Here is a 25,057-nt window from a genome sequence, read left to right on the forward strand (position 1 = left end):
ACAGCAACAGGCTCAACCGGTACACCACCACCGCCAACAGGCACAATCCCACCTGTGACAGGCACGCGTCCACAAACTTCATCGGGTTCCACCCTTCCTCCTTCCGGACGAACCACCACTGAAGGCACCACACTCCTCTCTACACAGCCAACATCACAGGGAAGCACCACCACGCTTCAACCCCCACTTTCCACTACTGTATCAGTCACCTCCACTGCTTCTCCTCCAACTCCAGGCACAGCAACAGGCTCAACAGGTACACCACCACCGCCAACCAGCACAATCCCACCTGTGACAGGCACGCGTCCACAACCTTCATCGGGTTCCACCCTTCCTCCTTCCGGACGAACCACCACTGAAGGCACCACACTCATTTCTACACAGCCAACATCACAGGGAAGCACCACCACGCTTCTACCCCCACTTTCCACTACCGTATCAGTCACCTCCACTGCTTCTCCTCCAACTCCAGGCACAGCAACAGGCTCAACCGGTACACCACCACCGCCAACAGGCACAATCCCACCTACGACAGGCACGCGTCCACAACCTTCATCAGGTTCCACCCTTCCTCCTTCCAGACGAACCACCACTGAAGGCACCACACTCCTCTCTACACAGCCAACATCACAGGGAAGCACCACCACGCTTCTACCCCCACTTTCCACTACCGTATCAGTCACCTCCACTGCTTCTCCTCCAACTCCAGGCACAGCAACAGGCTCAACCGGTACACCACCACCGCCAACCAGCACAATCCCACCTACGACAGGCATGCGTACACGAACTTCATCGGGTTCCACCCTTCCTCCTTCCGGACGAACCACCACTGAAGGCACCACACTCCTCTCTACACAGCCAACATCACAGGGAAGCACCACCACGCTTCTACCCCCACTTTCCACTACTGTATCAGTCACCTCCACTGCTTCTCCTCCAACTCCAGGCACAGCAACAGGCTCAACCGGTACACCACCACCGCCAACAGGCACAATCCCACCTGTGACAGGCACGCGTCCACAAACTTCATCGGGTTCCACCCTTCCTCCTTCCGGACGAACCACCACTGAAGGCACCACACTCCTCTCTACACAGCCAACATCACAGGGAAGCACCACCACGCTTCAACCCCCACTTTCCACTACTGTATCAGTCACCTCCACTGCTTCTCCTCCAACTCCAGGCACAGCAACAGGCTCAACAGGTACACCACCACCGCCAACCAGCACAATCCCACCTGTGACAGGCACGCGTCCACAACCTTCATCGGGTTCCACCCTTCCTCCTTCCGGACGAACCACCACTGAAGGCACCACACTCATTTCTACACAGCCAACATCACAGGGAAGCACCACCACGCTTCTACCCCCACTTTCCACTACCGTATCAGTCACCTCCACTGCTTCTCCTCCAACTCCAGGCACAGCAACAGGCTCAACCGGTACACCACCACCGCCAACAGGCACAATCCCACCTACGACAGGCACGCGTCCACAACCTTCATCAGGTTCCACCCTTCCTCCTTCCGGACGAACCACCGCTGAAGTCACCACACTCCTTTCTACACAGCCAACATCACAGGGAAGCACCACCACGCTTCTACCCCCACTTTCCACTACCGTATCAGTCACCTCCACTGCTTCTCCTCCAACTCCAGGCACAGCAACAGGCTCAACCGGTACACCACCACCGCCAACCCGCACAATCCCACCTGCGACAGGAACGCGTCCACAAACTTCATCGGGTTCCACCCTTCCTCCTTCCGGACGAACCACCACTGAAGGCACCACACTCCTCTCTACAAAGCCAACATCACAGGGAAGCACCACCACGCTTCTACCCCCACTTTCCACTACTGTATCAGTCACCTCCACTGCTTCTCCTCCAACTCCAGGCACAGCAACAGGCTCAACCGGTACACCACCACCGCCAACAGGCACAATCCCACCTACGACAGGCACGCGTCCACAACCTTCATCAGGTTCCACCCTTCCTCCTTCCGGACGAACCACCACTGAAGGCACCACACTCCTCTCTACACAGCCAACATCACAGGGAAGCACCACCACGCTTCTACCCCCACTTTCCACTACCGTATCAGTCACCTCCACTGCTTTTCCTCCAACTCCAGGCACAGCAACAGGCTCAACCAGTACACCACCACCGCCAACCAGCACAATCCCACCTGCGACAGGAACGCGTCCACAAACTTCATCGGGTTCCACCCTTCCTCCTTCCGGACGAACCACCACTGAAGGCACCACACTCCTCTCTACACAGCCAACATCACAGGGAAACACCACCACGCTTCTACCCCCACTTTCCACTACCGTATCAGTCACCTCCACTGCTTCTCCTCCAACTCCAGGCACAGCAACAGGCTCAACCGGTACACCACCACCGCCAACCAGAACAATCCCACCTACGACAGGCATGCGTACACGAACTTCATCGGGTTCCACCCTTCCTCCTTCCGGACGAACCACCACTGAAGGCACCACACTCCTCTCTACACAGCCAACATCACAGGGAAGCACCACCACGCTTCTACCCCCACTTTCCACTACTGTATCAGTCACCTCCACTGCTTCTCCTCCAACTCCAGGCACAGCAACAGGCTCAACCGGTACACCACCACCGCCAACAGGCACAATCCCACCTGTGACAGGCACGCGTCCACAAACTTCATCGGGTTCCACCCTTCCTCCTTCCGGACGAACCACCACTGAAGTCACCACACTCCTTTCTACACAGCCAACATCACAGGGAAGCACCACCACGCTTCTACCCCCACTTTCCACTACCGTATCACTCACCTCCACTGCTTCTCCTCCAACTCCAGGCACAGCAACAGGCTCAACCGGTACACCACCACGGCCAACCAGCACAATCCCACCTGCGACAGGAACGCGTCCACAAACTTCATCGGGTTCCACCCTTCCTCCTTCCGGACGAACCACCACTGAAGGCACCACACTCCTCTCTACAAAGCCAACATCACAGGGAAGCACCAGCACGCTTCTACCCCCACTTTCCACTACTGTATCAGTCACCTCCACTGCTTCTCCTCCAACTCCAGGCACAGCAACAGGCTCAACCGGTACACCACCACCGCCAACAGGCACAATCCCACCTACGACAGGCACGCGTCCACAACCTTCATCAGGTTCCACCCTTCCTCCTTCCGGACGAACCACCACTGAAGGCACCACACTCCTCTCTACACAGCCAACATCACAGGGAAGCACCACCACGCTTCTACCCCCACTTTCCACTACCGTATCAGTCACCTCCACTGCTTTTCCTCCAACTCCAGGCACAGCAACAGGCTCAACCGGTACACCACCACCGCCAACCAGCACAATCCCACCTGCGACAGGAACGCGTCCACAAACTTCATCGGGTTCCACCCTTCCTCCTTCCGGACGAACCACCACTGAAGGCACCACACTCCTCTCTACACAGCCAACATCACAGGGAAGCACCACCACGCTTCTACCCCCACTTTCCACTACCGTATCAGTCACCTCCACTGCTTCTCCTCCAACTCCAGGCACAGCAACAGGCTCAACCGGTACACCACCACCGCCAACCAGCACAATCCCACCTACGACAGGCATGCGTACACGAACTTCATCGGGTTCCACCCTTCCTCCTTCCGGACGAACCACCACTGAAGGCACCACACTCCTCTCTACACAGCCAACATCACAGGGAAGCACCACCACGCTTCTACCCCCACTTTCCACTACTGTATCAGTCACCTCCACTGCTTCTCCTCCAACTCCAGGCACAGCAACAGGCTCAACCGGTACACCACCACCGCCAACAGGCACAATCCCACCTGTGACAGGCACGCGTCCACAAACTTCATCGGGTTCCACCCTTCCTCCTTCCGGACGAACCACCACTGAAGGCACCACACTCCTCTCTACACAGCCAACATCACAGGGAAGCACCACCACGCTTCAACCCCCACTTTCCACTACTGTATCAGTCACCTCCACTGCTTCTCCTCCAACTCCAGGCACAGCAACAGGCTCAACAGGTACACCACCACCGCCAACCAGCACAATCCCACCTGTGACAGGCACGCGTCCACAACCTTCATCGGGTTCCACCCTTCCTCCTTCCGGACGAACCACCACTGAAGGCACCACACTCATTTCTACACAGCCAACATCACAGGGAAGCACCACCACGCTTCTACCCCCACTTTCCACTACCGTATCAGTCACCTCCACTGCTTCTCCTCCAACTCCAGGCACAGCAACAGGCTCAACCGGTACACCACCACCGCCAACAGGCACAATCCCACCTACGACAGGCACGCGTCCACAACCTTCATCAGGTTCCACCCTTCCTCCTTCCGGACGAACCACCACTGAAGTCACCACACTCCTTTCTACACAGCCAACATCACAGGGAAGCACCACCACGCTTCTACCCCCACTTTCCACTACCGTATCAGTCACCTCCACTGCTTCTCCTCCAACTCCAGGCACAGCAACAGGCTCAACCGGTACACCACCACCGCCAACCAGCACAATCCCACCTGCGACAGGAACGCGTCCACAAACTTCATCGGGTTCCACCCTTCCTCCTTCCGGACGAACCACCACTGAAGGCACCACACTCCTCTCTACAAAGCCAACATCACAGGGAAGCACCACCACGCTTCTACCCCCACTTTCCACTACTGTATCAGTCACCTCCACTGCTTCTCCTCCAACTCCAGGCACAGCAACAGGCTCAACCGGTACACCACCACCGCCAACAGGCACAATCCCACCTACGACAGGCACGCGTCCACAACCTTCATCAGGTTCCACCCTTCCTCCTTCCGGACGAACCACCACTGAAGGCACCACACTCCTCTCTACACAGCCAACATCACAGGGAAGCACCACCACGCTTCTACCCCCACTTTCCACTACCGTATCAGTCACCTCCACTGCTTTTCCTCCAACTCCAGGCACAGCAACAGGCTCAACCGGTACACCACCACCGCCAACCAGCACAATCCCACCTGCGACAGGAACGCGTCCACAAACTTCATCGGGTTCCACCCTTCCTCCTTCCGGACGAACCACCACTGAAGGCACCACACTCCTCTCTACACAGCCAACATCACAGGGAAGCACCACCACGCTTCTACCCCCACTTTCCACTACCGTATCAGTCACCTCCACTGCTTCTCCTCCAACTCCAGGCACAGCAACAGGCTCAACCGGTACACCACCACCGCCAACCAGAACAATCCCACCTACGACAGGCATGCGTACACGAACTTCATCGGGTTCCACCCTTCCTCCTTCCGGACGAACCACCACTGAAGGCACCACACTCCTCTCTACACAGCCAACATCACAGGGAAGCACCACCACGCTTCTACCCCCACTTTCCACTACTGTATCAGTCACCTCCACTGCTTCTCCTCCAACTCCAGGCACAGCAACAGGCTCAACCGGTACACCACCACCGCCAACAGGCACAATCCCACCTGTGACAGGCACGCGTCCACAAACTTCATCGGGTTCCACCCTTCCTCCTTCCGGACGAACCACCACTGAAGTCACCACACTCCTTTCTACACAGCCAACATCACAGGGAAGCACCACCACGCTTCTACCCCCACTTTCCACTACCGTATCAGTCACCTCCACTGCTTCTCCTCCAACTCCAGGCACAGCAACAGGCTCAACCGGTACACCACCACGGCCAACCAGCACAATCCCACCTGCGACAGGAACGCGTCCACAAACTTCATCGGGTTCCACCCTTCCTCCTTCCGGACGAACCACCACTGAAGGCACCACACTCCTCTCTACACAGCCAACATCACAGGGAAGCACCACCACGCTTCTACCCCCACTTTCCACTACCGTATCAGTCACCTCCACTGCTTCTCCTCCAACTCCAGGCACAGCAACAGGCTCAACCGGTACACCACCACGGCCAACCAGCACAATCCCACCTGCGACAGGAACGCGTCCACAAACTTCATCGGGTTCCACCCTTCCTCCTTCCGGACGAACCACCACTGAAGGCACCACACTCCTCTCTACACAGCCAACATCACAGGGAAGCACCACCATGCTTCTACCCCCACTTTCCACTACCGTATCAGTCACCTCCACTGCTTCTCCTCAAACTCCAGGCACAGCAACAGGCTCAACCGGTACACCACCACCGCCAACCAGCACAATCCCACCTGTGACAGGCACGCGTCCACAAACTTCATCGGGTTCCACCCTTCCTCCTTCCGGACGAACCACCACTGAAGTCACCACACTCCTCTCTACACAGCAAACATCACAGGGAAGCACGACCACGCTTCTACCCCCACTTTCCACTACGGTATCAGTCACCTCCACTGCTTCTCCTCCAACTCCAGGCACAGCAACAGGCTCAACCGGTACACCACCACCGCCAAGCAGCACAATCCCACCTGCGACAGGCACGCGTCCACAAACTTCATCGGGTTCCACCCTTCCTCCTTCCGGACGAACCACCACTGAAGGCACCACACTCCTCTCTACACAGCCAACATCACAGGGAAGCACCACCACGCTTCTACCCCCACTTTCCACTACCGTATCAGTCACCTCCACTGCTTCTCCTCCAACTCCAGGCACAGCAACAGGCTCAACCGGTACACCACCACCGCCAACCAGCACAATCCCACCTGCGACAGGCACGCGTCCACAAACTTCATCGGGTTCCACCCTTCCTCCTTCCGGACGAACCACCACTGAAGTCACCACACTCCTCTCTACACAGCAAACATCACAGGGAAGCACGACCACGCTTCTACCCCCACTTTCCACTACGGTATCAGTCACCTCCACTGCTTCTCCTCCAACTCCAGGCACAGCAACAGGCTCAACCGGTACACCACCACCGCCAAGCAGCACAATCCCACCTGCGACAGGCACGCGTCCACAAACTTCATCGGGTTCCACCCTTCCTCCTTCCGGACGAACCACCACTGAAGGCACCACACTCCTCTCTACACAGCCAACATCACAGGGAAGCACCACCACGCTTCTACCCCCACTTTCCACTACCGTATCAGTCACCTCCACTGCTTCTCCTCCAACTCCAGGCACAGCAACAGGCTCAACCGGTACACCACCACCGCCAACCAGCACAATCCCACCTGTGACAGGTACGCGTCCACAAACTTCATCGGGTTCCACCCTTCCTCCTTCCGGACGAACCACCACTGAAGGCACCACACTCCTCTCTACACAGCCAACATCACAGGGAAGCACCACCACGCTTCTACCCCCACTTTCCACTACCGTATCAGTCACCTCCACTGCTTCTCCTCCAACTCCAGGCACAGCAACAGGCTCAACCGGTACACCACCACCGCCAACCGGCACAATCCCACCTGTGACAGGCACGCGTCCACAAACTTCATCGGGTTCCACCCTTCCTCCTTCCGGACGAACCACCACTGAAGGCACCACACTCCTCTCTACACAGCCAACATCACAGGGAAGCACCACCACGCTTCTACCCCCACTTTCCACTACCGTATCAGTCACCTCCACTGCTTCTCCTCCAACTCCAGGCACAGCAACAGGCTCAACCGGTACACCACCACCGCCAACCAGCACAATCCCACCTGCGACAGGCACGCGTCCACAAACTTCATCGGGTTCCACCCTTCCTCCTTCCGGACGAACCACCACTGAAGTCACCACACTCCTCTCTACACAGCCAACATCACAGGGAAGCACCACCACGCTTCTACCCCCACTTTCCACTACCGTATCAGTCACCTCCACTGCTTCTCCTCCAACTCCAGGCACAGCAACAGGCTCAACCGGTACACCACCACCACCAACAGGCACAATCCCACCTGTGACAGGCACGCGTCCACAAACTTCATCGGGTTCCACCCTTCCTCCTTCCGGACGAACCACCACTGAAGGCACCACACTCCTCTCTACACAGCCAACATCACAGGGAAGCACCACCACGCTTCTACCCCCACTTTCCACTACCGTATCAGTCACCTCCACTGCTTCTCCTCCAACTCCAGGCACAGCAACAGGCTCAACCGGTACACCACCACCGCCAACCAGCACAATCCCACCTGCGACAGGCACGCGTCCACAAACTTCATCGGGTTCCACCCTTCCTCCTTCCGGACGAACCACCACTGAAGGCACCACACTCCTCTCTACACAGCCAACATCACAGGGAAGCACCACCACGCTTCTACCCCTACTTTCCACTACCGTATCAGTCACCTCCACTGCTTCTCCTCCAACTCCAGGCACAGCAACAGGCTCAACCGGTACACCACCACCGCCAACCAGCACAATCCCACCTGTGACAGGCACGCGTCCACAAACTTCATCGGGTTCCACCCTTCCTCCTTCCGGACGAACCACCACTGAAGGCACCACACTCCTCTCTACACAGCCAACATCACAGGGAAGCACCACCACGCTTCTACCCCCACTTTCCACTACCGTATCAGTCACCTCCACTGCTTCTCCTCCAACTCCAGGCACAGCAACAGGCTCAACCAGCACAATCCCACCTGTGACAGGCACGCGTCCACAACCTTCATCGGGTTCCACCCTTCCTCCTTCCGGACGAACCACCACTGAAGGCACCACACTCCTCTCTACACAGCCAACATCACAGGGAAGCACCACCACGCTTCTACCCCCACTTTCCACTACCGTATCAGTCACCTCCACTGCTTCTCCTCCAACTCCAGGCACAGCAACAGGCTCAACCGGTACACCACCACCGCCAACAGGCACAATCCCACTTGTGACAGGCACGCGTCCACAACTTTCATCGGGTTCCACCCTTCCTCCTTCCGGACGAACCACCCCTGAAGGCAGCACACTCCTATCTACACGGGCAATATCACAGGGAAGCACCACCATGCTTTTACCCCCAGTTTCCACTACCGTATCAGTCAGCTCCACTGCTTCTCCTCCAACTCCAGGCACAGCAAGGGGCTCAACTGGTACAACACCACTGCCAACAGGCACAATCCCACCTGTGTCAGGCACACGTGGAGAAATGACAACAGGTTCAGCCTCCACGGGTATGGGATCCACCATCGCAGGGAGTACTATGCTTCTTTCAACACTCCCAGCACAGCCAACATCACACGGAAGGACCACCACAGTTTTATCTCCAGTTTCCACGACTCTTGCCGTCTCTCCAACTTTCAGCATTATAACCCCTGCAACATCAGCTATTTCACGGCTTACTTCTTCAGTGTCTGCAACAACAGAAGGCTCCAGTACAGCCTACACATCAAGTGAAAAAATTACATCTTTCACTTCAAGCAGAGTCACACCATGTTTATGCAATGTGTCTGGTGATTTCTTTTCTCCTGGTGAGTTTATTGTTTCATGCTTTTAAAACTGAGATACAATGTTAGCATTCACCTTTTCTAAATTATATTTTACTATACAGTGTGTCTTAAAAGTGAGAATTTTTCTGAATATAAAAATATGATGAAGACATATAAATTAAAACATTTTAATATTTTTGTTTGATTTTTTTGTTGAACATTTTGCTCATTTGTTTTATTTCATTTGTGTTATTAATTTTGTTTCATAGGTGAAGTTATATACAACAGAACAGATAGCACTGGTTGTAGTTTTTATGCACTTTGCAGTAAAAGATGCGAAATTGAACGATTCCAGGGGCTATGTCCTACAACAACTCCTGTTTCATTAATCTCATCATCTACAATACCAAGTTTATCAACCACAACAACTATATCTTCTTCAGTGCCCGCAACTCCAGAAACAGCTAAACCTACTCCAGTAGCAGGTTGCCCTGATGCTGACCCACCACGAAAGGTAATCCAATTATCTATTTTCTTTTTCTACATCACCACCATTTCCAAAATTGACACAAATTCTGCCATCAGATTGACCCACATCCAACTTTCATTAATTTTACTAGGAGTTGCTCATGTATATGTCTGGGCAGGATTTGTCTATTTGAAAATAATCTGGTATAATGTAATTTTTTGTGAACTTGTGCTGTCAACTTTTCCTGTTTGCAAATTGTCCACAGACTGACTTGCAATTTTTACAAATTTGTTCAATATTCAGAATTTCTCAATATTTTATGCAAATAAATTCCATCCTAAAGATTGTGTACAAAGTGTTCTTTGTAAGCATTCCTTGTGTATTTGATATACAAACTGTATGATTGATCACTGAAGTCATATAACATAGTTGTCATTCCCTAACTGGATGACCTAACTTTTATACTGCTACCCTATTCACCCAAAGTGTGTTTGTTTTTTGGGTGAAGCAAAATTCTATTATGGAAGTCAAGAAAATGTCCATGAATAACTTTTTCTCAGTATTCATTCTGCTCTAAACCCAGACGCGTCAGGGCAGTCACTCATAGTTAGCTTCTTCTTCAGATACGTGACCAACTTTCTTTGAATTCCATTCTTGCTAGTCCCCATAGACAATCTTACTTGAAACAATCTGAATCCCAAAGATTGATTATTATATTATTGTCAGATAGAAATCTAATTCTGCCTCAACCCAAACCATCTGTGCAAGAATTTCCTTGTCTCTTCTAGAGGAATGAATCCTGGATGTTAAACAATTGCACTACGGCAACTTGTGAGGGAGACAACAGAATTGTTCTACTGCTTCCTCCAGCTGTCGAGACGATTACTTGTGCAAGTGGACTCCCGCCAATAAAAGTCTATGATGAGGATGGCTGCAACTACCACTATGAGTGTGACTGTAAGGGAACCAAGAAACAAGCAAAGCACTAATGATGCACAATATACTTTAATATTGCAGAAAAAGAGGTTTTCAGAATGTCTTGATTCATGTAGTGTGCTATTGTGGGCTTTACTCACCAAATTATAGTTTACAAATGTATAATATTGTTATGATGAGTCAATGCTTTAGGCACTCTATTTTTCTCGGAAGATAGAAACATGCTAAAATAGTTGAATTACAAGAGTATATCATTAAATTATAGATTTTTCTATCTAGCTTGGTATTTATTATACATCCATTGTAGTAGCATCTGACTCTAAGTAAAAGTTTAATAAGCCAGATCATCAGCTAAACTAAAGCTAGATATATAGACAGAAAAACAGATATGGATACTTAACGCCAGCTAAATTCTGCTTCTAGAATCTTTATTTTTCCAGATGCCATACAAGGGAGAAAGCTTGTAGTTTAAATATGATATATCATCTTCAGTTTCAGTACCAGCAACCAATCTTTCTTTGACTGGTAGCTTAAGGAAATTTGCAATTTTTAGCTTTTGATTATAAACACATATTTTTCTTTTCTTTTCTTCCTGATAGGTGTTTGCAGCGGCTGGAGCAATTCTCACTACTTGACTTTTGATGGCACTCACTACACATTCCATGACAACTGCACATATGTGCTGATGAAACAGATTGTGCCCAAATACAATTTCAGCATCCTTGTTGACAATGACTTCTGTGATGTGGCTGATGGATTCTCCTGCCCCAGATCTATCATTGTGAATTACAACTCCATGGAAATAGTGCTGAGCAGTCAGATATACCAGGGGAAGAGAAATAACAAGGTAAACCTTAATGGATTTTCACATTTTATAAATTGCTTCAATAAAAACATTTTAATAATAAGAGAAGGCATTTTTAATAACACCTTGTAAAACCAGCTGAAGATTATAAACACAACGTTAGATATGTGGTAATTATATTTAATTCCATAAGAATTCCATAGTGTGGGTGTATGCGTGTGTGTGATTATTTTGTAATCTCTCTCTCTTATGCCTCTTTTTTTCACGAGGAACATAATGGGGATCTTCAGATCTACAGAGAGGAACTCTGCTCTTTCTTAACTCCTAACACTGCCATCATGTGTTCAAAGACTTGTCTCCCTGCCTAAGACATAAACTAAACCTGTGCTTTCGCTGCTTTTATTTTGTTGGTTTTTAGATTCTTGTCAACAAGGAGCCAATCAATGGAGGCTTCAGCAGAGATGGCATTTCAGTTGCCAATGGTGGAACAGACATGGTTGTTGAAATCCCAGACATCAAGTCTTACATCTCCTTCAGTGGACTCACCTTCACAGTGAAAATGCCATTCAGGATGTTTAGAAACAACACTGAAGGCCAGTGTGGTAAGCAGAGTGATTTAATCCCCTCTTTTCCATCAGGCAATTCTCAGAAGACTGTTTTCCTTATTTATGCTATGGTAAGGTGCACTTTAGCTGATCATTTAAGTTTCTAGGTGCTACAGCACATTAAATAAAATAACTCAATGGGATTATGGCGTATATCACTTTTTCACTATTTCCAGTCTCAGCATCACCTCAAAATGCAATTTACATTAACAAGAATATTTCTAATTTCAGTCTTTCATAAAGTATTAGGACCAAGGAAGATTAGCGGTATTGTGGTAACCTGAAAATCAGGTAAAACCAGCCCCTGAGTGTGATTGTTACAGTCAGAGTGGACATTCCCTCTTGTACTTACCATGCCATGCTGAGTTTCTCTATTGCCAGTGCTTCCATACCTTTCAGACGCGGTTCCATCTGTTTTCTTCTAGGCACGTGTTCAAATGACAAGGTGGACGAATGCCGCATGCCAAGTGGAGAAGTAGTTTCCTCTTGTTCAGAGATGGCTGCCGCCTGGCAGGTTCAGGATGAAAATAAGCCCAGTTGTGAAGGGCCCCCAACACCACCTGTCACGCCAACAACTCCACCTGTGCCCTGCAATTCTACTTCTCCTCTTTGTGAGCTGATTTTGAGCGAGTAAGTTAAATTCAGGCTTAGGGTACATTTGAATCTTGTGTACTGAAAAGCAAAAAAAGTGTCTTGGAAGCCTTAATAATGGTCGTCGAAGGGGCCTTTAGTCACAAAAATATACACTGCATTATTGATTGTAATAATAGCAAAGTAGTCTTGATTTGTTTTTTAAGAACACAGAATAGCTGCGTAGTTTGTTGTTGCTGTTACCAAAGCTCCTTCTCCGGGCATCACTTTAGTCTCTTTTAGAGTTATGCTATCTAGAAACCCAGTCTGCCCTTGAAGAATTCTCATTAAATATAAACTGTGTCCCACCAAGTGCTATTATTATATTATCAATAAAACACTCACCTGGGACTAATATCGTATTTTAACCCTAAAAGGCCATCTAGGCAGTTCATTACCCTTTAATTATTTCATTCTGACAAGTCTAGATTTTTACAGTGATTGTGCACCGCAGCTCAAATTTCTCTTCCATTGTATTTAAAGTCTCTTTGCAGAGTGTCATAAGATTCTGACTCCCAGCACATTCTATGAGAGTTGCATCTTTGATTCATGCCACGTTACCAATGAAGCTATACCATGCTTCCATTTGGAAACGTATGCCTCCCTCTGCTCTGCTAAAGGTGCCTGTGCCGACTGGAGAAGCAAGACCCAAGGACAATGCCGTAAGCAGCATTAAGAAATGCTTTGCCTTGGATCTATGACGTGCTTATTACAAATTTATTCTGAAAATGTAAACTTCTTCCATTATTTTGGGGGTGGAGGAATAGATACGTATATCTAAACTTTAATTTCATTCATGTGGAGATGGGTGAACTAGTTCCAATAAAATATAAACAACCCTGAACCTTTGCTGTTCTCTCAAATTCAACCAAAGCCACATCTTTTGTGAGGTTCAAAATCATTCAGTAGCCATTGCAATATTTTAGATATTTGTGCTTTTGTATTTCCTGATCCAAAGAGTTTATGAAGTGAGAGCACCAATGGTTGTTACCCCTCCACATACATAAAATTAAAAGCAATTGGAAAGCATCATCTCTGCTTCTTTACCTTCATACAATGTTTCATTTTCATATTAATTTTATTTTTGCTCCCACACAGCATACAACTGTCCTCAAGGCAAGGTGTATGATGCGTGTGGCCCTCTTAACCCTGTCACCTGTAATTCCGGGTAAGACTAAACGAAATAATTAGCTTTATGTTAGTTTAATGTCACTGTGTACAACTGTGTCTGTGTTTGGACGGGAGTCCTCTTAGTAAATACCAACTGCTTGAGGACAGGGTGGCATTGATGATTGAGTAAATCCACTGAGTGGTGACAGGGGACAATGTGTTGTTACTAGAGATGCCATCTTTTATTTGTGGCATTAAAACTGAAGTCCTGACTTCTTTGATTATTAAAAATTCCATGGCACTTTTCACATGAGTAGGAAGGCCAGCATTTAGGGCCTCGCCAATTTCCTCTTTGACTAATTACATTGTGCTACCTAAATTCCCTCTGCAATTTCAAATGGATGCTGTATTTTCACTTCCTGCTATTTCCTGAAAGTACAGCATTGCTGTGAGCTGTTAGGTAGATGTAGTGCTCCACTTCAGAGTTTGCTATATTTCAGAAAAATGATTCACATACATAGATCTTTTCTGAATGTTTACAAAGTGTTTTGTCATATTTGGGGATAAGGATTACCATACTGTATAAATGTACATTTTTATATACAGGAAACCTTACTTGATTGTTTAGAGAAATTCTTCTTTATGCCTCAATTATGTTAGTGCTGTAAAAAGTTATTGATCAGATAATGCTGGGAAAATGTACTTTAATAGCCATTCCTTTCTTCCTTGTAGAACTGTTAACCACATAAGTGAATATGTTGCTGAAGGATGCTTCTGCCCCAGGGGTTCGATTCTCTTCAATTCATACACTGACATCTGTGTGTCAGAATGCGGTAAGTTTGGGGGAACGGGAAGGAGAAAGAGTTGGAGGGGGGTGTAAATAATGTGAATGTTAGTGCTGAGGAAAGAAAGAGATGGACAGGACAACTTAGTTCTAGGTGTGGCATGAAAAGATGCTATGGAAGCTTCTATCACAAAGCGCTGCTCATGGACTCAGTTTTACCAATTGCCATTCTGCTTCTTGAATATCGAAATTCTGCTAGCTGAACCGGTCTGACTGGTGGTTTTATAATTTTGACAAATTCACACAATGGACTAAAACTACTGACCATGTTTCACTTATAATATATCACATGTAAAGCCTGATCTCTCATAGTTTAAGATTAGCATAGTAAACTCATTACTTTAGCCTCCTCCCCATTTTATATTACATGCCTAGAATCTGGTGAACCGGCATAATATTTACACTGCCAGTGGAAAGTCCCTTAGTCTGTTTTCAGACTCAGCCTAATAGCAGATTTTAGTGTTGCACCATCATCATCATGAGTAAATACACCAGCCACTTAACATGTGAATGCTGAGTGCCAGAACTGACTGCCCTTGAGAATGGCTAGTTATTTCCATTTCCCTTTTTTAGAAAGTGACGGGTAAGTGGTATTAGCATCTGTGTCTACTTGTTGAAAAAATGGGTCTGAGCTGACTCATGAGACAAGATGAAGGTTTAAAAGAAAATCCTTTGTGGATAAAGTGTGTAGCGATAATAATATCTGAAAAGTGCCTTGACGAACCCTTAATTAAAAGGGTAAGTGAGATTAATTTGTATAGCACATGGATCATCAGAATGGCATCCATGTCAATCTTTATCCTTTCATTCCCCTCAGTTTGCGTGGGACCAGATGGAATGCCCAAACTGGTGAGTATTTCAATCAGCACTTTCTCCAAGGCATCTTTCCCAGAAAGGTCTCCCAAATACAGCTGCTTCCAGGCTTTCAACATATCACTGCATTTTCCCACCTCTTAGTTTTCCTTTTGTTATGAAATGTGCAAGGTTGTGGCAGGTTAAATTCTTAGCAGAAATAAAATGGAAGGAGATGACGGTAAGGACTTGATTACAGCCAATGCCTTTTGTATTCTGTGGTCAACTGCACCCCGTTGTTTTTTTTTTTAAATCACATTTTAAACCCCTGAAATGCCCCCAAAAGAATGAATATAAATTGTGTGTAACAGCTTCAAATTGCACAATGGTGGGTCTGTATTGCTTCAGATAAATTGCTAGTACCTCGGTTCCAGTGATGTATCGTTCCATTGCCAAGTATTGGACATGATATTTATTTATGGGTCTCCTACCTTGGGAAATTGAAAGCAGTCTGTTGTTAGGGGACTTATTCCTTCACCCACTCACTTCCCTGGTCCTTCTCGCATGAACAGAGAGCAACAATACCCGAAGTCCAAAGGTGCAAACAATTCGATGTTTGTTGGGGTGAACTTCCAGCAAGCATGATTCCAGTTTCCTTCCTTAGTGTCCCCCTTCCCAGCTCTGACACCACAGAGCCTTACACCTGTGGCCCTGTTCCCATTCCTGCCCTTAGCCAAACATGATTCCAATTCCCCACCCCCCATTCCCTGTTCCCATTTCCCCCTTTAGCAAAACATGATTGCAATTTCCTTACCCCCATTCCCTGTTCCCATCTCAGCCTTTAGCAAAACATGATTGCAATTTCCCCACCCCATTCCCTGTTCCCATTTCCCCCCCACACACACACACACACACTTCCTGATTGACTGCAGACTATATAGTAAAACTTGAGTTCTGCTTAGCTATACCTTAACCAGTCATTTTCCTGAAATTTAACTAACCAATCCTAACATATTGTAACATGATTATTTAACCAATTATATCCCACCACCTTAATTAGCTTACACCCAGCAAAATTAATTATACAGCAGACAGAAACAATCACAGAACCAGACAGAGATTATACAGACAAACAATAGCAAAGTGGGAACTATAATGACAAAACAATACAAAAGTGAGGATTTCACATCCCAGCTATTGATAAGTGAGTTCTTGCCAGACAGGATGCTATCAAACTAAGTTTTCTTTTACATTTTCAAGGCACTTCCCTTTCTCTGGAGGCGATAGGACAGGAGTGTATTCCTAACAGCCCAATAGCACCTTATTTCAATGTGACTAGTTTGGAATGTGAGGATCTGACCATTCGCTTCCCAGCTTATGGCTGCCTCTGCTGCTTAGCCAAAGATCTTAACCTAAGCACAGGGCCTCAGACTGTCACAGTAAGAGAAGGACCTTACACCGGCAGACAGTGATTTTGATTCTTTTCTTTTATACCTCTATAACTAGCCAAGTGATAAGAATACACCTAAATTCTTAGAGTATAGGCCTTTACAGACAGGCCTGAATATCTATATCCTAACACATGTCTGAAGATTTTCAACCTGCTCTTTGAGCCAGATTCAAACCCACTGAAATCAATGGTCTGGGATCAGGTCCCATGAACAGTCTATCTTACTATCCACTTTGAGGCCTTCATCCAAGTGGACCCTGAAAAAATACCTATGATCAAGAGCATCAGAGAACAGTTAAGATAAAATATTTTTATATTTTTACAGCCTGGAGACATTTGGAAGAGTAACTGCCAGGAGTGTGTCTGTGACCCATTCTCTGTTACTGTACAATGTAAGTCACTTACATGTCAAACACCCGAGACACGCGTGTGTGAGAAAGAAGGATTCGTATCTGTCCCAGTGTTGACACCAGAAGACCCATGCTGTCCTGAAACTGAATGCAGTAAGTACCGGCTACTATCTTTTATAGCCAGCTCATAAAAATATACTGGGCCAAATATTGTCCTTGGTTACACCTGCCATCTCTCACTAGCTAATCTAATCTAGTTAAGGTTTTCATGTTGCAGCTGTCACTGTAATATCTAAGGGCTCTTAAAATTAAGCGTTATTCCTTGATTGATTCAAAACTGTACCTAGGTACCAAAAGTTGATTTCTGAGTTACAGTTAGAGGTACATTTTTAGTTGGTAAAAAAAATCTTTTTGGTGTGTGTATGTTGCAGAAGAGGGCAAGAAGAGAGGTAAAAAGTTTTTCTGAGACTTAAAGTAGCTGATAAATTAGCTCCTTATTTGTGGGTTATACGGTGTTTATACACAGATTTTACGTTGCAGACAATACTAACTTAAGTAGAGCTAAACAGATGAACAAACACTAAAGCACAAGCCAGTAGCTGTATGTGATATAGTTCTAGCTGTTTAGAGATTTTTTTTTTATTACTGATATAACGAAGTCAAAAGGGAGAATGTGCCCACAGTTTATTAGCCTGGAACTAAACAAATGAGCAATTGAGGGCTAAGCTTGAAGTGGTCCTGTGAAAAACGTGAATGGGATGTGAGATGCTACCAAATGGTTTGATTATGATGGTGTGGCATATTTATTTCCTTTGAGGATCAGTCTTCCATCCAGGCCACATGCAGACAGGTTGCAGAAGACTCAATAGTGGAACAGAGGTGTCTTTTGAATGTATCACACTGCTGTGATATAGAGTAAGATGAATTGCTTTAACTTGAGGAGGAGCTTGATAGCAGTAGGGAAAGAGAGGGCTTTCTCAGGTTTCCATTCTAGTTCTAGGCAATTTATCCTCTTACATCTTCTCTCCCCCTTCAGGGATACATCCCTCCAACTTCTTCAAGCTTCAGCCATATGCTAGATTGTAACTCGAGCTTTATGCACATCAAGGTTTTAAAAGAAGTTATCAATAATCTGTCTGTGCCAGAAGCTGGGAATGGGTGACAGGGGATGGCTCATTTGATCATTACTTGTTCTGTTCATTCCCTCTGGGGCACCTGGCATTGGTCACCGTCAGAAGACAGGATACTGGGCTAGATGGACCTTTGGTCTGACCCAGTATGGCCGTTCGTATGTTCTCTGCCCTTTGTGTTAGGCTCTCCACGTGTTCATGGAGCCGAAGCACCAATTACTTCTAAGCAGGAAAACAAAGACTCATATTGCTCACTTTCTCTTCTGTCTTATTCCACAGGATGCAATACAAGCGCCTGTTCCCGGGCCAAGACAACTTGTGAGCCAGGGTATCGGCTCATCACAATCCTTTCAGAAGGAGACTGCTGTGTCAATTATACATGTGGTAAGTTACTGTGCTTCTTCTGACCTCTGGGTTATAAAAGGCTCTAATTTCAATTTCAAAGGAGATATGGAGTTAAGAAAAAAATGTATGAGAAGTGAAGAAAGTAAGTTCAGTGTAAATTAAATAATATTAATTTTAAAAAACCCACTTACCCTCACTGAACTATATCCAGGGGGGAAACTGAACTTTTTTGTGCATTTAGACTCTGGCTGTTTTAAATATTTTTTTTTCATTTCATTTTTTTAAAATAATTGATTCTTTTTTTCAGAACCAATACCAGATGTCTGTGTGCTTAATGGAACTATTTACCAGGTAAGAACAGTAGTACTACACCAAACATACTAACATATACTGATATTTCAGTAGCTCTCTGATATAAACCCTGATACAGAGCATCTCACTAGGAGTTTCCATGAGGGAGTGCTTTATCTCCTGCATATTAAAGAATTTTTGTACCATGTTTGCTCCTTGGTCACCAACCCAGATCTGAAATAGATTTTTAACAAGGAGCAAAAGTAAAAACTTAACTGGTTTTATTGAGAGGGGTGAATCAGTTCTTTATCCATTCCAGATGTGGGTGATATAACTTTCTGATGGAGCAGAATTTTGAAAGTCTTTTTTGTGGGGCAAAAGAACTGAAGTCCCTCAAAAAATAAATCTAGAACTTTGGCCTAGACCTCCAAGTTGAGACCTTAACTTCTCAGTCAAGGTTTTCTCCTTAAGATCACAGTTGCCATCTTGGAATGTGATGTTGGATTAAATTTTCAAAAGAGGCCTGAAGTGCATGTGTAAAGAATGTGTACACATTTATGCTCATGCAATTGGATACACCAATGGGTAGATGTTTTAATATCCATTTGCAAGAGATGACTGCTTCACCAGCTCTGAAAACAATTCATAATGGAACGCTTCTTTTGCGATAAGTGGTGTATGGATGAGTTTGCAAAATACGGAGGCAGCTCAAAGCAATCTTACCTAGTACCCAAACTCAGCAAGTTCCTTTGATCTTTCCTGGTACATTCTTGCCATCTCTTTACTATCCTAAGTATTTTGCATAATTTCAATTAGCTTGTTCCTATACTTGCTTTCTGCTCTGGCCCCACATTTTCCTGTATTATGTGCTTCACAATTGCTTTATGCTGTCCACTGCGTAACTCAATTTCACTTGTGTATCAGCATCTTTTATGTTCACATAATTGCTTTAAATTATCTCCATATGGTATGAGGTAATATACAGTAGATTTCCTTTAAATAATGAGATTTGCTGAGACGGAATGTTCTCTCTTTGGCTTCTCCCAGCCTGGAATGTCTGTTCCAATGGACTCTTGTAAGACGTGTACCTGCAGTTCTGAAGCAGATCCAGCCTCCAACAGAAACCTTCTGCATTGTGAGCCAGTTCAGTGTGACACCACTTGCCCCCTGGTGAGCTCCATTTTTTATTTCACCTCCCCGTTAGTTTCTAAACTGGCAAAAATGGAAGTCTCCCTTATTGACTCAATGTATTTTCTCTCCCACTTTTTGAACAGGGTTATGAATACACGATGAAAGATGGAGAGTGCTGCGGAAAGTGTGTCCAGGTGGCTTGCACAATCAAGCTGACTAACAACACTGTCCAGGTGCTCAAGGTAACTATTTCCGTTGATTCTCATTACACTTTGTTTTAGCCCACGATAGGGGATAAGTGTTGACAAAAGCAAGAGCCAGCTCTCTACCAACTTATGTCCATTCTTAGTTACAACAGGGTATTTTCTACATTTATTCTAGCTGGACACATGTTTGGATAACTAAATCACACATTTAGATGCTCAAATGGACTGGGGAGGGGGGGCAAAAATATCCATTTTAGGCATCTAACTACAGACCTGAGAGTGCAGGTCTAGGATATAGGCTTCCCATCTAGGCAGTGAAGTTTGAAAATTTGGCTCCCCACATTTAGTGTTTCAGAGGAAGTTAAGAGGTACAGATGAGTTCCTTCTAGGTGAGAGCATGAAATTGCTCATCAGAAAATCCTACGCCAGTCTTTGTCAGAGTAATCACACTGCGCATATCATAATTACATCATTGATCACATCAGAAAAGCAATAATGCTAAATTTGTTTTATTCCTAATGCCAGCCGGGTGATATCTGGAAGCCTGAAGATAATCCATGCAGCTATTACAAATGTGAAGAAGCTGAAGATCAGCTTATTTCAGTCACTGTTCTGAGAACATGTCCTGCCTTTGACCCAGAGGACTGCGAGCCTGTAAGTTTCAATCAGTCCTTTATTGTTTGCTATTTGTTGAATGCTACTACACAGAACAAGGGGCAAAGGATACAAGACAAGACAACATAGAACCAGTATCTCTAGTCATTAACAGCTCCCACTGTGTAAACAGCCATTTATCAGGAATGGTTTGAGAGTGAACTCAATCTTGTCACAGTGTCAGTTGTAACAGACAATCCCCCCAGAACAGCCCTGTTCTCCCACTTAATAGTCTGCTACCTCTTATTTTTGGATATGTGGATTCAAGAACTATATGGAACCAAGCTGGCAAGATAGCCTTCAGGGTCCACCAGCCATGGTTTCACTCAATATCCACTGCACAGCCCACCTCCCGTTAATGGTAAAAATGCTAGCCAGTGCTAGAAAGCTCATGACTTGTCATTCATACACTAATTCTGATTGCTCTCTCTTTGTTCCTGCACTGAAGGATGAAGTACACTTGACTCCTGACGGCTGCTGCAAAACTTGTACCGCTAAATGTAAGTAAAGCTATTTTCTGATGTTCTGCCGCCAATAGGTTAGGTATGATTATAGTATTTCTAACTATTTTTGTGTGGGATAGGGAAGTAGAAGTTTCCTCCAGGATCTCCACACAGGTTTTCTTTAGTTCTCATTGTCAAAGGCTCCACGTTACACTGACTCATCTTTCCAAAGAAAAAGAGAAAACATGGTTGCTTGACAGTATCAAGATACTCCCCATCCCATCCAAGATCTGTTTATACTGCCTCAGCAGTGCTCTCTGCTACCAATGGCCTAAGGTTGAAAGATTAAGACTGGGACTTAAACTTAAATCCCCAACTAAAGTACTTGTGTGTTTCCTAGCTACGGCATGATATGCATGAATCCTGCATAATCAAACATCTTCCTCTCAGAACAGCTTTAAGCATTCGCTTAGCTGTGAATATGAAGAGACGTGAACCATTTCTATTTATTTTTTCCTCTTTCTTAAGCAACAATCTGCAAGGTTTACAAGAACTCAACTGTGATCCGTCACAATGAATGTGAATCTTCTGAGCCGGTTGAACTGACATACTGTGAAGGTGTTTGTGCGAGCTCCTCAATGTAAGTGGCAACAAATACATTATATCCTCTCTTTGTATCTATTTCTCTTTGTGGCCTCTTTTCATCCAACTGTTCAAGTGGGCTTGAGCATGGAATCACCTATGCACTTTCAATTAATTTAATATACACTTGAATAGCAAGTGTTTCCATTGAGTGTGATGGCTTGTATATCTGAAGCGTGTTTCAATATTCGGGGGAGCGGGACAGTGCTTACTCTATACCACAGCCGTTATCGCCCATCACTTTGCCTGACAGACAACATAACGTGACGTTCCCAATGTTAAACAGCCAGACGCACAGATGTCAAAACCTTGTTCAAGTCACAAAGCAGAGTATTGAGTATCTGACAGCAAAGCACCCATTGGAACAACAGTGAGGAAAATGCACATTGTGGTTCTGATTTGCCTCCGACTTACATTCATTGCCATCAGTAGAGTGACACCTGATATATCACAGTGGCTAAAGAGAATCAGATCCTGTATTCAAAAATAAGCCATTATTGCTATTTGGCAAATAGAGTACATCACATATAAATTGGCCCAGCCTTCCTATCAGTTGTTCTTTAGACCGCCTTGATTTCTCTCTCTGTCTCGTACATGCTCAGAACTAACTGCCATTAAATAATGATGAAAGTCAGTGGAGAGACGAGAAAACTCAGACTAACACCACAACATTTGGTCTCTCCTGTTTATAGTGAGCTAAACACACAGAGCTCAGTGGAAACAGGTACAGGCCCTCTCTCAAATAGATACGTTTTTTTATAAGTGTGCAATATTTAGCAGAGTGTGTGTGCTAGTGTTGTACCAATAAAATAAAAACCAGCAGGATCTTATTAAAGGGAAAAAGGCAAAATACCACATTTATTGTGAATACAGAAAGAATCATAGTAAGCAGTTAGTTATAGCTATAACATTCCATTCAATCTCATATTTATTCACACATTCATTCATACAAACACACACCCACACACATACATACCCACACACACAGGTTCTGCAAGGTTGTTATCATAATTACCAGCCTTAGAGTTGCTCATGCCAAGCCACTGGCCAGGTGGCCTGGACATGAGGAGGGAGCAGGGCCTTGTCAGATGCTCATCTGATGCTCCTGGAAGTTGGTTTGCAGAATCAGACCCCCAAAGTTCTCACTTTTTAGAGTCTATTTTTATAGGAATTTCTTCTTATGCCAGTCTATGGGAATTGCTTCATCATGCTGTTGCTGAATCAATCAGCAGATAGCACATTCCTGACGGCTCCCTGCTGCTAGATGTTATCTTGTTCTTTGGTTCTCCCATCCTTGAGGCTGTTTGGTGGATTCCAGTCTGCCCTCCGGGGGGGTCCTCTGGTTATTTCCACTTGACGCCTTCTTCAGCCGATGGACACTGGATTCTTAGGCTGGCACCTCCCTGATCATTCAGTTATTATCCACACCAAGCATCCATCCACATACATCCTCTATCTCTATTTTAATCACAATTGTTAATACAACAAAAGGGTGGGGAGTCTCTGGGTGCTGTTTCTGTTGTTAGAGTATTGCTTTGAGTCTCTCTCTGTGAATTGCTTTGAGAACAGACTCTGTCTTAGACTGTACTAACACAATTAGCAGCTTGCAAGTTTCACGCATAGAGGGAGAGAAACAGTACCAAAAACCAAGAGACCTCTTAATTAGTAATACCCTGGAATTTAAACTGTGGGGAATCAAACTCATTTGTGATTGTAATACAGAACTTCTTTAATATGATCCAACACTAGATGAAGACTTTTACAGAGCGATATAATTTCTTTTCTTTATCTGGCCGGGCAGGTATTCCTCTGAAGCACAGCAGATGCAACACAAGTGTAACTGCTGCCAGGAACTCAAGAGCCACAAGAGAGAGGTGACCCTGACGTGCCGCAATGGAACAAGCATGAATTATGACTATGTCTATGTGGAACAGTGCCAATGCATAAGTGGATGCATTATGGAAACCACAACCACTACAACAGTTCCAGTAGGAACAAGTGCGGAGAAGAACAAGAATATCTTAGGAAAAAAGAACCCAAGAAGTCTAAAGCAGTTAAAATCAAAAGCAACATAGAAAAAATAACCTGTGCATCGCCTTAAAACGCCATTTCTTACTTATTTCAGTTTCCACTATCGCCATTTTTCACTTCTTAAATGTGAGACTATTCAGAATCCAAATAACTAAGTCTTCCTATGTATTTTCATTTCTAAACAATACAGCTTTTGAGGGGGGAAAGGAGGAACAAAATTATAACTTGCATTGTTCGTCCTGATTTAAGCCAAAAAGTACTTTCCTTTACCATTTCCCCTGTGAAGGTTGTAGGCCATTTAGTTCTATCCTTTTCGCCAATTTTTTTCTTTTTAGTATTCTCATTGTTTCAGTGGGTCACCCATTACGGTTATTTGTGTGCATGTGTATAAATAAAAACAACTGAAGACCCCTGGAAAATAGCCTTCGTTTACATCATGGGCATTCGCAATTATTCCAGTCAACTGTTTACAACATTAATATTTCGGCAAGAAGTAGTAGGATGACTCTTTAAAACAAAAATAATGGTGATAGTGAGGTAATGTTTTACGTAGAAAACGGAATTTTGTAGTTACGTTGCACAGTCCTTGGCTATTTATTTGTGAGTAGAGAAATAATTTTATTGGGGGACGTCACTGTCTATGGATTTAAGGTTTTGTATGGGGTTAACAGGCAGTCTTTTCCTGTTCATTTTGTTCTTACATGATTAATAAAGCTTTCAGCATTTTTCAGCTTCGGTGACTTTGCTGTTTTCTCTTGCTGAAACCTAGCCTGACCATGTATCTGATCACTTTGGCTGCAATGTATGCAGCACCACCACCTCAGGAGGGTTCATGCCTCAGATAACTACAAAT

The 25,057-nt window shown here is 45.8% G+C and overlaps 1 protein-coding gene across 1 annotated transcript in view; it reads left to right on the forward strand.

The window, feature by feature from the left end:
* Positions 1-24,248, forward strand: part of LOC311521456 (mucin-2-like) — a gene marked incomplete at both ends in the record, with an annotated part of 64,660 nt that extends 40,412 nt beyond the window's left edge. The window contains 18 exons of the mRNA XM_084629790.1: positions 9,610-9,854; positions 10,598-10,766; positions 11,345-11,592; positions 11,969-12,152; positions 12,581-12,785; positions 13,269-13,447; positions 13,884-13,953; positions 14,628-14,728; positions 15,557-15,588; positions 17,307-17,484; positions 18,741-18,845; positions 19,114-19,157; positions 20,145-20,267; positions 20,372-20,470; positions 20,960-21,088; positions 21,537-21,588; positions 22,060-22,171; positions 23,975-24,248. Coding sequence (XP_084485916.1) covers positions 9,610-9,854; positions 10,598-10,766; positions 11,345-11,592; positions 11,969-12,152; positions 12,581-12,785; positions 13,269-13,447; positions 13,884-13,953; positions 14,628-14,728; positions 15,557-15,588; positions 17,307-17,484; positions 18,741-18,845; positions 19,114-19,157; positions 20,145-20,267; positions 20,372-20,470; positions 20,960-21,088; positions 21,537-21,588; positions 22,060-22,171; positions 23,975-24,248 — 2,549 coding nt within the window. The remainder of the gene's footprint in view (positions 1-9,609; positions 9,855-10,597; positions 10,767-11,344; positions 11,593-11,968; positions 12,153-12,580; positions 12,786-13,268; positions 13,448-13,883; positions 13,954-14,627; positions 14,729-15,556; positions 15,589-17,306; positions 17,485-18,740; positions 18,846-19,113; positions 19,158-20,144; positions 20,268-20,371; positions 20,471-20,959; positions 21,089-21,536; positions 21,589-22,059; positions 22,172-23,974) is intronic.
* Between the last annotated feature and the right edge of the window lie 809 nt (positions 24,249-25,057).

The sequence above is a fragment of the Lepidochelys olivacea genome (genome assembly GCF_965140295.1).
Source record: "Lepidochelys olivacea isolate rLepOli2 genome assembly, chromosome: 6".
NCBI classification, from domain to species: Eukaryota; Metazoa; Chordata; order Testudines; family Cheloniidae; genus Lepidochelys; species Lepidochelys olivacea.